A 15,311-nucleotide genomic window follows, 5' to 3' on the forward strand; every position below is an offset into this window, starting at 1 on the left:
TCCCTTATCAGATATGTGATTTGAAAATATTGTTTCCCTTTCTGTGTGTTGCCCTTTTACTCTGCTGATTGTGCCCTTTAATGTATAAGTTTTTAGTTTTCATAAAATCCAATTTGTCTATTTTTTATTTTTATTTATTTATTTATTTTTAATAAAATTTATTTATTTATTTATGGCTGCATTGGGTCTTCATTGCTGCACGCAGGCTTTCTCTAGTTGCAGTGAGCGGAGACTACTGTTAGTTGCGGTGTGTGGGCTTCTCATTGCAGTGGATTCTCTTGTTGTGGAGCAGGGGCTCTAGGCACGTGGGCTTCAGTAGTTGTTGCATGTGGGCTCAGTAGATGTGGCTTGCGGGCTCTAGAGTGCAGGCTCAGTAGTTGTGGCACACTGGCTTAGTTGCTCCATGGCATGTGGGATCTTCCCGGACCAGGGCTCAAATCCGTGTCCCCTGCATTGGCAGGCGGATTCTTAACCACTGCATGACCAGGGAAGTCCTGTCTATTTTTCATTTTGTTGATAGTGCCTTTGGTGTCATATCCAAGAAATCATTGTCAAATCCAATGTCATGAAGCTTTCCATGTTTTCTTCTAAGAGTTTTAGTTTTTTCAGTTAATCTTTGTATTTACTGCAAGAGTCCAACTTCATTCTTTTGCATGTAGATGCCCAGTTTTCCCAGCACCATTTGTTGAAAAGACTGTCTTTTCTCCATTGAATGCTCTTGGCAGCCTCATCAAAAACCAATTACTCATAAGTGTGAATTTCTTGTTAGGCTCTCTATTTTATTCCATTAGTCTATACAGCTGTCCAGTGTCAGTACCACACTGTTTTATTACTGCATCTTTGTAGTACCTTTTGAAATCAGGAAGTATGAGTCCTACAACTTTGCTCTTCTTTTTCAAGATTGTTTGGGCTATTCAGAGTCCCTTGAGATTCTGCATGAATTTTTTTTTTTAACATCTTTATTGGAGTATAATTGCTTTACAATGGTGTGTTAGTTTCTGCTTTATAACAAAGTGAATCAGCTATACATATACATATATCCCCATATATCCTCCCTCTTGCGTCTCCCTCCCACCCTCCCTATCCCACCCCTCTAGGTGGTCACAAACCACCAAGCTGATCTCCCTGTGCTATGAGGCTGCTTCCCACTAGCTATCTATTTTACATTTGGTAGTATATATAAGTCCATGCCACTCTCTCACTTCATCCCAGCTTACCCTTCCCATTCCCTGTGTCCTCAAGTGCATTCTCTACATCTGTGTCTTTATTCCTGTCCTGCCCCTAGGTTCTTCAGAAACATTTTTTTTTTTTACATTCCATATATATGTGTTAGCATATGTTACTTGTTTTTCTCTTTCTGACTTACTTCACTCTGTATGACAGTCTCTAGGTCCATCCACCTCACTACAAATAACTCAATTTCGTCTCTTTTTATGGCCGAGTAATATTCCATTGTATATATGCGCCACATCTTCTTTAACCATTTATCTATCGATGGACAGAAAATGTATTGTAAATAGAGCTGCAAAGAACATTGTGGTACATGACTCTTTTTGAATTATGGTTTTCTCAGGGTATATGCCCAGTAGTGGGATTGCTGGGTCGTATGGTAGTTCTAGTTTTAGTTTTTTAAGGAACCTCCATACTGTTCTCCATAGTGGCTGTATCAACTTACATTCCCACCAACAGTACAAGAGGGTTCTCTTTTCTCCACACCCTCTCCAGCATTTATTGTTTGTAGACATTTTGATGATGGCCATTCTGACTGGTGTGAGGTGATACCTCATTGTACTTTTCATTTGCATTTCTCTAATGATTAGTGATGTTGAGCATCCTTTCATGTGGTTGTTGGCAATCTGTATATCTTCTTTGGAGAAATGTCTGTTTAGGTCTTCTGTCCATTTTTGGATTGGGTTGTTTGTTTTTTTGATATTGAGCCGCATGAGCTACTTGTAAATTTTGGAGATTAATCCTTTGTCAGTTGCTTCATTTGCAAATATTTTCTCCCATTCTGAGGGCTGCCTTTTTGTCTTGATTATGGTTTCCTTTGCTGTGCAAAAGCTTTCAAGTTTCATTCAGTCCCATTTGTTTATTTTCGTTTTTATTTCCGTTTCTCTAGGAGGTGGGTAAAAGAGGATCTTGCTGTGATTTATGTCATAGAGTGTTCTGCCTATATTTTCCTCTAAGAGTTTCACAGTGTCTGGCCTTACATTTAGGTCTTTAATCCATTTTGAGTTTATTTTTGTGTATGGTGTTAGGGAGTGTTCTAATTTCATTCTTTTACATGTAGCTGTCCAGTTTTCCCAGCACCACTTATTGAAGTGGCTGTCTTTTTTCCATTGTATATTCTTGTCTCCTTTATCAAAAATAAGGTGACCATATGTGCGAGGGTTTATCTCTGGGCTTTCTATTCTGTTCCGTTGATCTATCTTCCTGTTTTTGTGCCAGTACCATACTGTCTTGATTAATGTAGTTTTGTAGTATAATCTGAAGTCTGGGAGCCTGATTCTTCCAGCTCCATTTTTCTTTCTCAAGATTGTTTTTGCTATTCGGGGTCTTTTGTGTTTCCATACAAATTGTGAAATTTTTTGTTCTAGTTCTGTGAAAAATGCCATTGGTAGTTTGATAGGGATTGCAATGAATCTGTAGATTGCTCTGGGTAGTATAGTCATTTTCACAATGTGGATTCTTCCAGTCCAGGAACATGGTATATCTCTCCATCTGTTTGTATCATCTTTAATTTCTTTCATCAGTGTCTTTTAGTTTTCTGCATACAGGTCTTTTGTCTCCTTAGGTAGGTTTATTCCTAGGTATTTTATTCTTCTTGTTGCAATGGTAAATGGGAGTGTTTCCTTAATTTCTCATTCAGATTTTTCATCATCAGTGTATAGGAATGCAAGAGATTTCTGTGCATTAATTTTGTATCCTGCTACTCTGCCATATTCATTGATTAGCTCTAGTAGTTTTCTGGTAACATCTTTAGGATTCTCTATGTATAGTATCATGTCATCTGCAAACAGTGACAGCTTTACTTCTTCTTTTCCGATTTGTATTCCTTTTATTTCTTTTTCTTCTCTGATTGCTCTGGCTGAAACTTCCAAAACTATGTTGAATAATAGTGGTGAGAGTGGGCAAACTTGCCTTTTTCCTGATCTTAGCAGAAATGGTTTCAGTTTTTCACCATTGAGAACAATGTTGGCTGTGGGTTTGTCATATATGGCCTTCATTATGTTGAAGTAAGTTCCCTCGATGCCTACTTTCTGCAGGGTTTTTTTTATCATAAAAGGGTGTTGAATTTTGTCAAAAGCTTTTTCTGCATCTATTGAGACGATCATATGGTTTTTCTCCTTCAATTTGTTAATATGGTTTATCACATTGATTGACTTGCGTATATCGAAGAACCCTTGCATTCCTGGGATAAACCCCACTTGATCATGGTGTATGATCCTTTTAATGTGCTGTTGGACTCTGTTTGCTAGTATTTTGTTGAGGATTTTTACATCTATGTTCATCGTGATATTGGCCTGTAGTTTTCTTTCTTTGTGACATCTTTGTCTGGTTTTGGTATCAGGGTGATGGTGACCTCATAGAATGAGTTTGGGAGTGTTTCTCCCTCTGCTATATTTTGGAAAAGTTTGAGAAGGATAGGTGTTAGCTCTTCTCTAAATGCTTGATAGAATTCGCCTGTGAAGCCATCTGGCCCTGGGCTTTTGTTTGTTGGAAGATTTTTAATCACAGTCTCAATTTCAGTGCTTGTGATTGGTCTGTTTATATTTTTTATTTCTTCCTGGTTCAGTCTCGGAAGGTTGTGCTTTTCTAAGAATCTGTCCATTTCTTCCAGCTTGTCCATTTTATTGGCATAGAGTTGCTTGTAGTAATCTCTCATGATCCTTTGTATTTCTGCAGCGTCAGTTGTTACTTTCCTTTTTCATTTCTAATTCTATTGATTTGAGTCTTCTCCCTTTTTTTCTTGATGAGTTTGGCTAATGGTTTATATTTTGTTTATCTTCTCAAAGAACCAGCTTTTAGGTTTATTGATCTTTGCTACTGTTTCCTTCAGTTCTTTTTCATTTATTTCTGATCTGATCTTTATGATTTCTTTCATTCTGCTAACTTTGGGGTTTTTTTGTTCTTCTTTCTCTAATTGCTTTAGGTATAAGGTTAGGTTGTTTATTTGAGATGTTTCTTGTTTCTCGAGGTAGGATTGTAGTGGTATAAACTTCCCTCTTAGAACTGCTTTTCCTGCATCCCATAGGCTTTGGGTCATTGTGTTTTCATTGTCATTTGTTTCTAGGTATTTTTTTATTTCCTCTTTGATTTCTTCAGTGATCTCTTGGTTATTAAGTAGTGTATTGTTTAGCCTCCATGTGTTTGTATTTTTTCTGTAATTGATATCTAGTCTCATAGCGTTGTGGTCGGAAAAAATACTTGATACAATTTCAATTTTCTCAAATTTACCAAAACTTGATTTGTGACCCAAGATATGATCTATCCTGGAGAATGTTCCATGAGCACTTGAGAAGAAAGTGTATTCTGTTGTTTTTGGATGGAATGTCCTATAAATATCAATTAAGTCCATCTTGTTTAATGTATCAATTAAAGCTTGTGTTTCCTTATTTATTTTCATTTTGGATGACCTGTCCATTGATGAAAGTGGGGTGTTAAAGTCCCCTACTATGATTGTGTTACTGTCGATTTCCCCTTTTATGGCTGTTAGCATTTGCCTTATGTACTGAGGTGCTCTTATGTTGGGTGCATAAATATTTACAATTGTTATATCTTCTTCTTGGATTGATCCCTTGATCATTATGTCGTGTCCTTCTTTGTCTCTTGTAATAGTGTTTATTTTACAGTCTATTTTGTCTGATATGATAATTGCTACTCCAGCTTTCTTTTGATTTCCATTTGCATGGAATATCTTTTTCCATCCCCTCACTTTCAGTCTGTATATGTCCCTAGGTGTGAAGTGGGTCTCTAGTAGACAGCATATATAAGGGTCTTGTTTCTGTATCCATTCAGCCAGTCTGTGTCTTTTGGTTGGAGCATTTAATCCATTTACATTTAAGGTAGTTATTGATCTGTATGTTCCTATTACCATTTTCTTGATTGTTTTGGATTTGTTATTGTAGGTCTGTTCCTTCTCTTGTGTTTCCTGCCTAGAGAAGTTCCTTTAGCATTTGTTGTAAAGCTGGTTTGGTGGAGCTGAATTCTCTTAGCTTTTGCCTGTCTGTAAAGATTTTAGTTTCTCCGTCAAATCTGAATGAGACCCTTGCTGGGTAGAGTAATCTTGGTTGTAGGTTTTTCCCTTTCATCACTTTAAATATGTCCTGCCTCTCCCTTCTGGCTTGCAGAGTTTCTGCAGAAAGATCAACTGTTAACCTTATGGGGATTCCCTTGTATGTTATTTGTTGTCTTTCCCTTGCTGCTTTTAATATTTTTTCTTTGTATTTAATATTTAATAGTTTGATTAATACGTGTCTTGGCGTGTTCCTCTTTGGGTTTATCCTGTATGGGACTCTCTGTGCTTCCTGCACTTGATTGACTATTTCTTTTCCCATATTAGGGAAGTTTTCAACTATAGTCCTTCAAATATTTTCTCACTCCCTTTCTTTTTCTCTTCTTCTGGACCCCTATAATTAGAATGTTGGTGCATTTAATGTTTTCCCAGAGGTCTCTAAGACTGTTCTCAATTCTTTTCATTCTTTTTTCTTTATTCTGCTCTGCAGTAGTTATTTCCACTATTTTATCTTCCAGGTCACTTATCCGTTCTTCTGCCTTAGTTATTCTGCTATTGATTCCTTCTAGAGAATTTTTAATTTCATTTATTGTGTTGTTCATCATTGTTTGTTTGCTCTTTAGTTCTTCTAATTCTCCTTGTTAAACATTTCTTGTATTTCCTCCGTTCTATTGCCAAGATTTTGGATCATCTTTATTATCATTACTCCGAATTCTTTTTCAGGTAGACTGCCTATTTCCTCTTCATTTGTTTGGTCTGGTGGGTTTTTACCTTGCTCCTTCATCTGCTGTGTGTTTTCTGTCTTCTCATTTTGCTTAACTTAATGTGTTTGGGGGTCTCCTTTTCGCAGGCTGCAGGTTCATAGTTCTTGTTGTTTATGGTGTCTGCCTGCAGTGGCTAATGTTGGTTCAGTGGGTTGTGTAAGCTTCCTGGTGGAGGGGACTGGTGCCTGTCTTCTGGTGATGAGGCTGGATCTTGTCTTTCAGGTGGGCAGGACCGTGTCTTATGGTGTGTTTTGGGGTGTCTGTGACCTTATTATGATTTTAAGCAGCCTCTCTTCTAGTGGGTGGGGTTGTGTCCCTGTCTTGCTAGTTGTTTGGCATAGGGTGTCCAGCACTGTAGCTTGCTGGTCGTTGAGTGGAGCTGGGACTTAGCATTGAGATGGAGATCTCTGAGAGAGCTTTAGCTGTTTGATATTACTTGGAGCCAGGAGGTCTCTGGTGGACCAATGTCCTGAACTCGGCTCTCTCACCTCAGAGGCACAGGCCTGACACCCGGCCGGAGCACCAAGACCCTGTCAGCCACACAGATCAGAAGAAAACGGAGAAAAAAAGAAAGAAAGAATGAAAGAAAGAAAGAAAGAAAGAAAGAAAGAAAGAAAGAAAGAAAAGAAAGCTATTAAAATAAAAATAAATATTAAAAATATAAATAAATTAAAAATTAATAAAAAAAGAAAGAAGAGAGTAACGAAACCAAAAAACAAATCCACCAATGATAACAAGCACTAAAAACTATACTAAAAAAACCCCAAAAACAGACAGACAGACCCCTAGGACAAATGGTACAAGCAAAGCTATACAGAGAAAATCACACAAAGTAGCGTAGACATACACACTCACAAAAAGAGAAAATGGAAAAAAAAATATATATATATATATAAAGGAGGAAGAGAGCAACCAAATCAATAAACAAATCTACCAATGATAATAAACTCTAAATACTAAACTAAGATAAACATAAAACCAGAAACAAATTAGATGCAGAAAGCAAACCCCAAGGCTACAGTTGCTCCCAAAGTCCACTGGTCCTCCATTTTGGGATGATTTGTTGTTTATTCAGGTATTCCAGAGATGCAGGGTACATCAAGTTGATTGTGCAGATTTAATCCGCTGCTCCTGAGGCTGCTGGGAGGAATTTCCCTTTCTCTTCTTTGTTCGCACAGCTCTTGGGGTTCAGCTTTGGATTTGGCCCCGCCTCTGCGCGAGGTTGCCTGAGGGCGTCTTTTGGGAAGTCTGAGGTCTTCTGACAGTGTTCAGTAGGTGTTCTGTAGGAGTTGTTCCACATGTAGATGTATTTCTGACGTATTTGTGGGGAGGAAGGTGATCTCCACATCTTACTCCTCCAACATCTTGAAGGTCTCTCTCTGCATGAATTTTAAGATGAGGTTTTCTATTTCTGCAGAAGCACCTTTGGAATTTTTATAGGGATTGCATTGAATCTGTAGATCACTTTGTGTAATGTTAGTGTAACAATATAATGTCTTCCACTTCATGAACATCGAATGTCTCTCCATTTATTTTATTTGTCAGCAATGGTTTGTAGTTTTCAGTATATAAGTCTTTCACTTCCTTGGTTAAGTTTATTCCTTAGTATGTATATTTTTGATACATATATATATATATATATATATATATATATTAGAATTGCTTTCCTAATTTCCTTTTCAGAATGTTTATTGCTAATGTATAGTAGTGCAACTGGTTTTTGTGTGTTGATTATATATTCTGCAATTTTGCTGAATTGGTTTATTAGCTGTAGCATGTTTTTTTGTGAGTGTGTGTGGAATCTTTCAACATATAAAATTATGTCATCTGCAAATGAAGGTAACTTTACTTCCTCCTTTCCCATTTTGATGTCTTTATTTGTTTGTTTGCTTTCTTACCTAATTGCTCTGGCTAGAACTTCTGGTATTATGTTGAATAAAAATGGCAAAAATTGGCATCCTTGCCTCATGCCTGATCTTGGGGGAAAGCTTTCAGTCCTTCACCTTTGAGTATGATATTAGCTGTGGGTTTTTCATATATGGCCTTTATCATGTTGAGGAAGTTCCCTTATATTCCCAGTTTATTAAGTATTTTTATCATGAATTTGTCAAATTTTTTTCTTCCTCAATCGATATGATCATGTGGGTTTCTTCTCCTTAATTCTATTAATATGATATATTACACTGATTAATTTTTGCATGTTGAACCATCCTTGCACTCTGGATATAAATCTCACTTGGTCATGGTGTGTAATCCTTTTACTATGCTGAACTCAGTTTGCTAGTATTTTATTGAGGACTTTCGCATCAATATTCATAAAGAATATTGGTCTGTGGTTTTCTTTTGCCTGTAACATCTTTGTCTAGCTTTGGCAACAGAGAATTACTGTCCTCATTGCATGACTTAGGAGTGTCATTCAAGTTTTAGGAAGAGTTCGTGCAGGATTGGCGTTTATTCTTCCTTAAATGTTTGGTACAATTCACCAATGAAGCCATCTGGTCCTGGACTTTTCTTTGTTGGGAAAATATTTGATTACTGATTCAGCCTACTTGCTAGTTGTAGGTCTATTCAGATTTTCCATTTCTTTCTGAATCAGTTTTGGTTGATCATATGTTTTTAGGAATTTGTTCATTTAATCCAGGTCATACAATTTGTTGGCATACAATTATTCATATTATTATCTTATACTTTTTGTTTCTATGAAATTAGTAGTAATGTCCCCAGTTTTATTTCTGTAATTTGAGATTTTAGCAATTTCAGTCTTCTCTTTTTCCCTTAGTCAGTCTCTAGCTAAAGGTTTGTGAATTTTACAGATCTTTTCAAAGGATCAAATTTTGGTTTTGTTGGTTTTCTCCATTGTTTTCTCTATTTCATTTATCTCTGCTCTAATCTTTTAATATTTCCTTCCTTCTGCTAGCTTTGGGTTTAGTTTGTTCTTATTCTAGTTCCTTAAGGTATAAAGTTAGGTAATTAATTTGAAATCTTTCTTCCAGGCATTCACAGCTGTAAATTTACCTCTAAGCACTGCTTTCACTGTATTCCATACATTTTGGTATGATGTATTTTCATTCATTTCTAAGTATTCTCTAATTTCTATTGTGATTTCTCCTTTGACCCATTGGTTGTTTAAGAGTGTTTAATTTACACATACTTGTGAATTTTCCAGGTTTCCTTCTGTTATTGATTTCTAGTTTCAACCCATTATGATTGAAAAAGATACTTTGTATGACTTCTCTCTTTTAAAATTTATTAAAGCTTGTTTTGTGGCCTAACATCTGGTCTATCCTGGAGAATGTTCCATATACGTTTGAGAAGAATGTATGTTTTGTTGGGTAGAGTGTTCTATGAGTGTTTGTTAGTTCTTATTTGTTTACATGATTGTTCATGTCTGTCCTCTGTCTCCTTGTTGATCTGATTTTTCTATTCATTATTGAACGTGGAGTATTAAAGTCTCTGTATCAGTTTACTAGGCTTGCTGTAACAAGTACCACAAACCAAGGAGGGCTTAAAACAACAAATTAATTTTCTCAGAGTTCTGGAGTCACAAAGTCTAAAATTAAGGTGTCAGCAAGGCCATGCTCTCTCTCATAGCTCTAGGGGAAGAATCTTCCTTGCCTATTGCTATTTTTTGGTTTTTCCAGCAATCCTTGTTGTACTTTGGCTTGCAGATACATTACTGCAGTCCAGTCTCTGCCTCCATCATCACACCACATTCTCCCTGTGTGTCTCTGAGTCTCTCTTTTCTCTTTTTGTAAGGACACAAGTCATTGCATTAGGGCCCACCCTAATCCAATATGACCTCATCTTAACTAACTACATCTGCAAAGACCCTATTTCCAAATAAGGTCACATTCACAGATTTCCGGGATTAGATTTTAACATATCTTTTTGAGAGTCATAATTAAACCCGCTACAGGTGGAATCTTATAATTGCTGACTTTTTAAAAAAAAATATTGAAACATCCCTGAAGGCAGGATATATTGTACAATTGATGGTAGCTTGGATTCCATGAGCCATAGTAACAAATTTCATAATGTGATAATTCCTATGAAGAAAATAAAGATTGAGAGTGTTTGGTCAAGTGGGTGGGAGTGTGATTTTAGGTTGAGTGGTCAGGAGAGGTTTCCTTATGTAGGTGAAATTTAAGTAGAGAATAATTACTTAGAAAGAGCCAGCCATGCAAAATCTGGAGCAAAAGTATTTCAATCAGAGGGAATAGTAAGAGTAAAAGCATCGAATTGGTAACGAGTTTGGTATGCTTATGGAATGGCAAGAAAACCAGTATAGCTGGAGCACAGTAAGGAAGAAAAATGTAGAACAAGATAAGTATGAGGACATAACATAAAAGGTTGAGATGATGAAAGTTCTGAAAGTAAAGTGTTCCTGAGAATAAAGTTATATTTTAAATAAACAACATTTTAGAACTTCCACATATGAAAAGATGATGCTATAAGCAAATCCTTCTCAATTTCTTTAACACTATTTAATCCTTTATTTTGATCCTTTTGATTTCAGTATGTGAACAAGTTACTGCTGGGTTCAATATTTTGGAAACTCATATGACTCATGAATTATTTTAAATCTTCATATTTTCTGAAAAATAACTTCTTAGTCTTATGAATGCTAAAATCTCTCATGGCCATTGTGTCACTAAAAAACAATCTCTTACTTCTCTTGAAGATTCAAGCAAAGTATTCAGTTTCTAAGCAAAATCCCAATCAAGAAGCAGATTCTTATTCTCCTAATTTACCAAAAAGGTGAGTATAATTTTACACATCCAAATGTTATCTAATTGTGTCTGGGAGGAAAATCTCATGCTTATATCTCATAGTGATGCTGAGAAGAGGATATGGGAAGAGACCTCTTTGGGATATGGTATCATCATTACTTTCTTTTTTGTTTCAGCATCATAAAAGAAGCAAAAGTGATGAACCAACAGAGCAAAGGAAGGATAAGGGTGAAAAGTGCAGAAGCTTCTTCCTTTGACCTCAGGATTTCTGAAATAAGTGAAAAGGAAGGGTTAGTAATGCACCCTTCTAAACAGAGCAGTTCTTTAGAGTTTTTGGAGTTAAATTGTGGTTGTAACAAAAATGCTGACACAACCATGAAATGGGAGAGAAAGGTATTCCCAATAGCTGGGGAGCCTCTTCAGAAGCATCAAAGTTTGGACTTGAGCTCCATTTTGTTTGGAGCACGTCCTAACTCTAAACCTGTAAATGCAGCAGGAAGATGTTTTAATTTAAAGGGGCCAATAATGCGGACCAAATCAACTCCCTTTGAATTGATGCAACAGAGAGACACCAAAGAGTTGGACGTCAAGGAAAATTTTTATTTGGAATCTCACCCACACAATTCTTGTCTTGAGCAGGCTCAAAAAGTGATGCATGTTTCTTCAGCAGAACTGAATTATTCACCATCATATGACTCTAAGCATGAAATGTGCAATGCCTCTAATGCAAAGCAGCATGACTCTGGTGCTTTTAAAGTACTTTCTTACATGTCTTTAGTAGAAGATCCTTATTTTTCATCATTGTCTCCAAGTAGTGCTGGTTCTAAGATGTCTCTTGATTTACCTGAGAAGCAAGATGAAACTGTTTTACCTCGTTCTTCACTGCCAAAATCTTCTACAACCCTCTTTCCTTATTACAATTCACGTGATTCTTTAGCACTGACTCCTCCGACCAATTTCTCCCCACCACTGACCCAAGAGACAGCAGTAGTAGGTAAGTTATTTTTAAAAGTTTGTACAGCATTTTAGATTTGACTTTGTTTCTATAAGATATGTTTTTTTTTTACCCCCCCCACCCTCTTATCCTTCTCTGCTTCCTTCTCCTTTTTCTCCTCCTCAAAAAAATAAATTCCATGAGTGTTTTGATGATGTGATAAGTTGAAAATAGCGATAACAGATATGTAATATTCCATGAAACAAGCAATAGTGGAGGCAGTCAGATCTGGTACAGGACCTATGCCAGCAGGCGTGCTTCTAAAGGCAGCAGTCCTCATTCCTAGAAGTGTCTATCAAATGTCCACAATTTTGTTATACAGCAGAAACTAACACAACATTGTAAAGCAATTATACTCCAGTAAAGATGTTAAAAAAAAAAAAGTCCACAATTTATCCTTAGCATGCAGAAACAACTCCCAAAAAAACATCAGGAAAGATTTGATCAACAGCACCACATGGTCACTCAGAATTTTTGTTGGAGAATCATGTGTCTATACTAAATTGAACAGATTGCTAAGAATTGAATTCTCTTCCTGCAGGAGTTGGAAGAGGAGGACTTGATTCCCTCTTGTCCTTTTATAATAAATTTAGAGATGAGGATACATGTTCAGTATTCCGTATGATATTTTAATCTTATACGACTTTAATTTCATATTTCATCTCTTATAGTTCTGTATTTTTGCATATTATGCATATTGTTTCATATTACTGAGTGGTTTGAAAGTAGAAGTAAATATTTGGTTAGATAATTATAATAGTTTGATATGAAAGGAGACGTTGTGAAAGAAGAGTTAAAGCAAGTTTAACTCTCTTAGATATGTCATCAGAAATTTATAAAGAATGATCCACCTAGGTAGGAAGTAGAGAAAGCTTTTTCTCTATGACATTATTTACTGTACAGAGTTCCTCAATAGATATGTACATGCATAGTTTTGTTATAAAAATATTTCATCTGGATCTAGTTTCTTCTTTGGTTAGAAGGAAGGATTACATACTTTGATCTTGTTTTATGATTTAACGAAATTTTATTTTTCTAGATACCTATAGTTCTGTAAACTTCCCTGAGTGTCAGCATTAGGAACCAAATCCTTATCTTCAAGGATTGTAGCAACATTGATATGTATGCCATCTGGTGGCAGTTTCTCATAATAGCATTAAAATTCTATAAAAATTCTGAATACTTCTATAGAAATATAGAAAACCTTGTTATACCATTTCTTTGTAAACAGGAAAAATATCAATATTCTTAATTCTATAAGAATGAAGAAGAGACACTAAAATCTTTGTGATTTTTACCTGCTCTGTAATTGAATCTTTGGCATGTCAACGTGCTTTATGATGTTGTATATTCTATGTAAAACAAAAGGCAAGAGTTATGGAGAAAACAATCCAAAGCTTCCTAAATTAATATAAGATGTTACATTATGTTAACTGATACTCAGTGACTTAATCAAAATACCTTTGAGCTTTTAAAAGAAATAATAAATCTTGAAGAAAAATCAAAATCCTCCTGGGTTTCCAATTTAGGATTAGAGAATTTATGTTGTTTTCTCCTTGAGTGAACAGATACCAGCTTAAATATATTAATGATGCTTGACATAATTTGTATCAAGATTAGAATATAAGAATTTTCTTTGGATTTTTCTAATTAAAATTTTTGATTATATTTCGGACATTTTGGATAGCAACTTCTTCAAGAATAAATGATGAAATTCCCCCTCCACTTCCTGAACGGACACCTGAATCTTTTATTGTGGTAGAGGAAGCTGGTGAGTACAGTTCAGTAAGTGTAAAATAAAGTGTGGATTAACTATATTACTTCTTAGGTCCTCTCAATATTCTGTGTGCTATTGCCGAGTAACAATTGCTCTCTAAAATTACAGCACTAAAATTGAAACATATTTACTTTTTTTACAGGAGAATTCCCCCTGGATGTTCCCAAATCTTCATCTTCAGCTGTGAAGGTAAAAATTGGAACATCACTAGAATGTAGTAGAACATCTGAATCAAAGAAATTTGATGATTTGGTAAGACTTAGACCAAGCAAGGTCAATAACTTTTTTCTGACTCTACTCACTTGGATTCAACGGACTATAGTCCTATTCCTTATATATACATTTTTTTTCATAAATTTACTTATTTATTTATTTATTTTTGGCTGCATTGGGTGTTCGTTGCTGCGCGCAGGCTTTTCTCTAGCTGCGGTGAGCGGGGGCTACTCTTCGTTGCGGTGCGTGGGCTTCTCATTGCAGTGGCTTCTCTTGTTGCAGAGCGTGGGCTCTAGGCACACGGGCTTCAGTAGTTGTGGCACGCAGGCTCAGCAGTTGTGGCTTGCGGCCTCTAGAGCGCAGGCTCAGTAGTTGTGGAGCACGGCCTTAGTTGCTCGGCGGCATGTGGGATCTTCCCGGACCAGGGCTTGAACTCATGTCTCCTGCACTGGCAGGAGGATTCTTAACCACTGCGCCACCAGGGAAGCCCCTTCCTTTTATTTTTAACACCTATCACTTAGTAAATCCTAAGCGGATACTATTTATAAAACAATGTGCTAGAGGATGTGGGGGATAAAAAGATGTATAAGACACAATTATTGCCCTTAAGAAACTTATAGTTCAGTAGTGGGGATATAGCATGTGTACACAAGTCTTTATTTTTGTCTGTATTTATTATAACAAGGCAAATATAATCAGTGCCATATGGAAGATAAGAACTTTGAAACTGTGAGAGATCCCTTCAGGTTGGAAGTGATCAAGGAAGACAGTGAAAGAAGAAACATTTGACTTTATTCTTGAAGGACAGTTAAGGCAAAAATAATTGTTTCATAAGTAGATTGCTTGTTCATAGCAGTCATCTGGTAGGCTGTTTCTTGTTAGCTGTGATAACATAGAGAGTAGTTTTTAAAAAAAAATAACAGATGTCTATATTATTTAAGATAAACCTTTTGGAATAATGTTCCCTGCTTCTAGAAGAAAAACCTATACCTTCAACAATCTGTTATTCATTTGTATATAATTCTATGAACCAACTATCTTAAAATTTCAGAGATCAGAAAAGTAATTAACTAAAACATTTAAACACACTTACAATTGCAGTGCTGGTGGGCGAATATTCCCTGCCTTATAAATTACACTTTTTTTTTTAATTTATTTTATTTATTTATTTTTAGCTGTGTTGGGTCTTTGTTGCTGCGTGCGGGCTTTCTCTAGGTGCAGCGAGTGAAGGCTACTCTTCGTTGTGGTGCACGGGCTTCTCATTGTGGTGGCTTCTCTTGTTGCAGGGCATGGGCTCGAGGCACGCGGGCTTCAGTAGTTGTGGCACGTGGGCTCAGTAGTTGTGGCTCACAAGCTCTAGAGAGCAGGCTCAGTAGTTGTGGCACATGGGCTTAGTTGCTCCACGGCATGTGGGATTTTCCCGGACAAGGGCTTGAACCCATGTCCTCTGCATTAATAGGCGGATTCTTAACCACTGCGCCACCAGGGAAGCCCTTAAATCACACTTTTAATGTGCTAGTAACTGTTACTATTATTGCTAATGGTCTTTATCTTAACAACTCCCAGAGTAAAGAACAATCACTACTTTTTCAGTGTC

General features: G+C 36.4%; 1 protein-coding gene across 3 annotated transcripts in view; it reads left to right on the forward strand.

Moving 5' to 3' along the window:
- The window catches only part of PTPN22 (protein tyrosine phosphatase non-receptor type 22), a 60,970-nt gene that overhangs the window by 28,551 nt on the left and 17,108 nt on the right, over positions 1-15,311 (forward strand). For 2 of the 3 annotated variants that reach the window (XM_082458394.1, XM_082458393.1), the window contains exons 12-15: positions 10,682-10,758; positions 10,907-11,724; positions 13,412-13,495; positions 13,644-13,690. In XM_082458394.1, coding sequence (XP_082314520.1) covers positions 10,682-10,758; positions 10,907-11,724; positions 13,412-13,495; positions 13,644-13,690 — 1,026 coding nt within the window. Of the gene's footprint in view, positions 1-10,681; positions 10,759-10,906; positions 11,725-13,411; positions 13,496-13,643; positions 13,754-15,311 lie in introns of all 3 variants that reach the window. The other variant, XM_082458392.1, reaches the window with a different exon arrangement.

The sequence above is a fragment of the Balaenoptera physalus genome (genome assembly GCF_965194825.1).
Source record: "Balaenoptera physalus genome assembly, chromosome: 1".
NCBI lineage: Eukaryota > Metazoa > Chordata > Mammalia > Artiodactyla > Balaenopteridae > Balaenoptera > Balaenoptera physalus.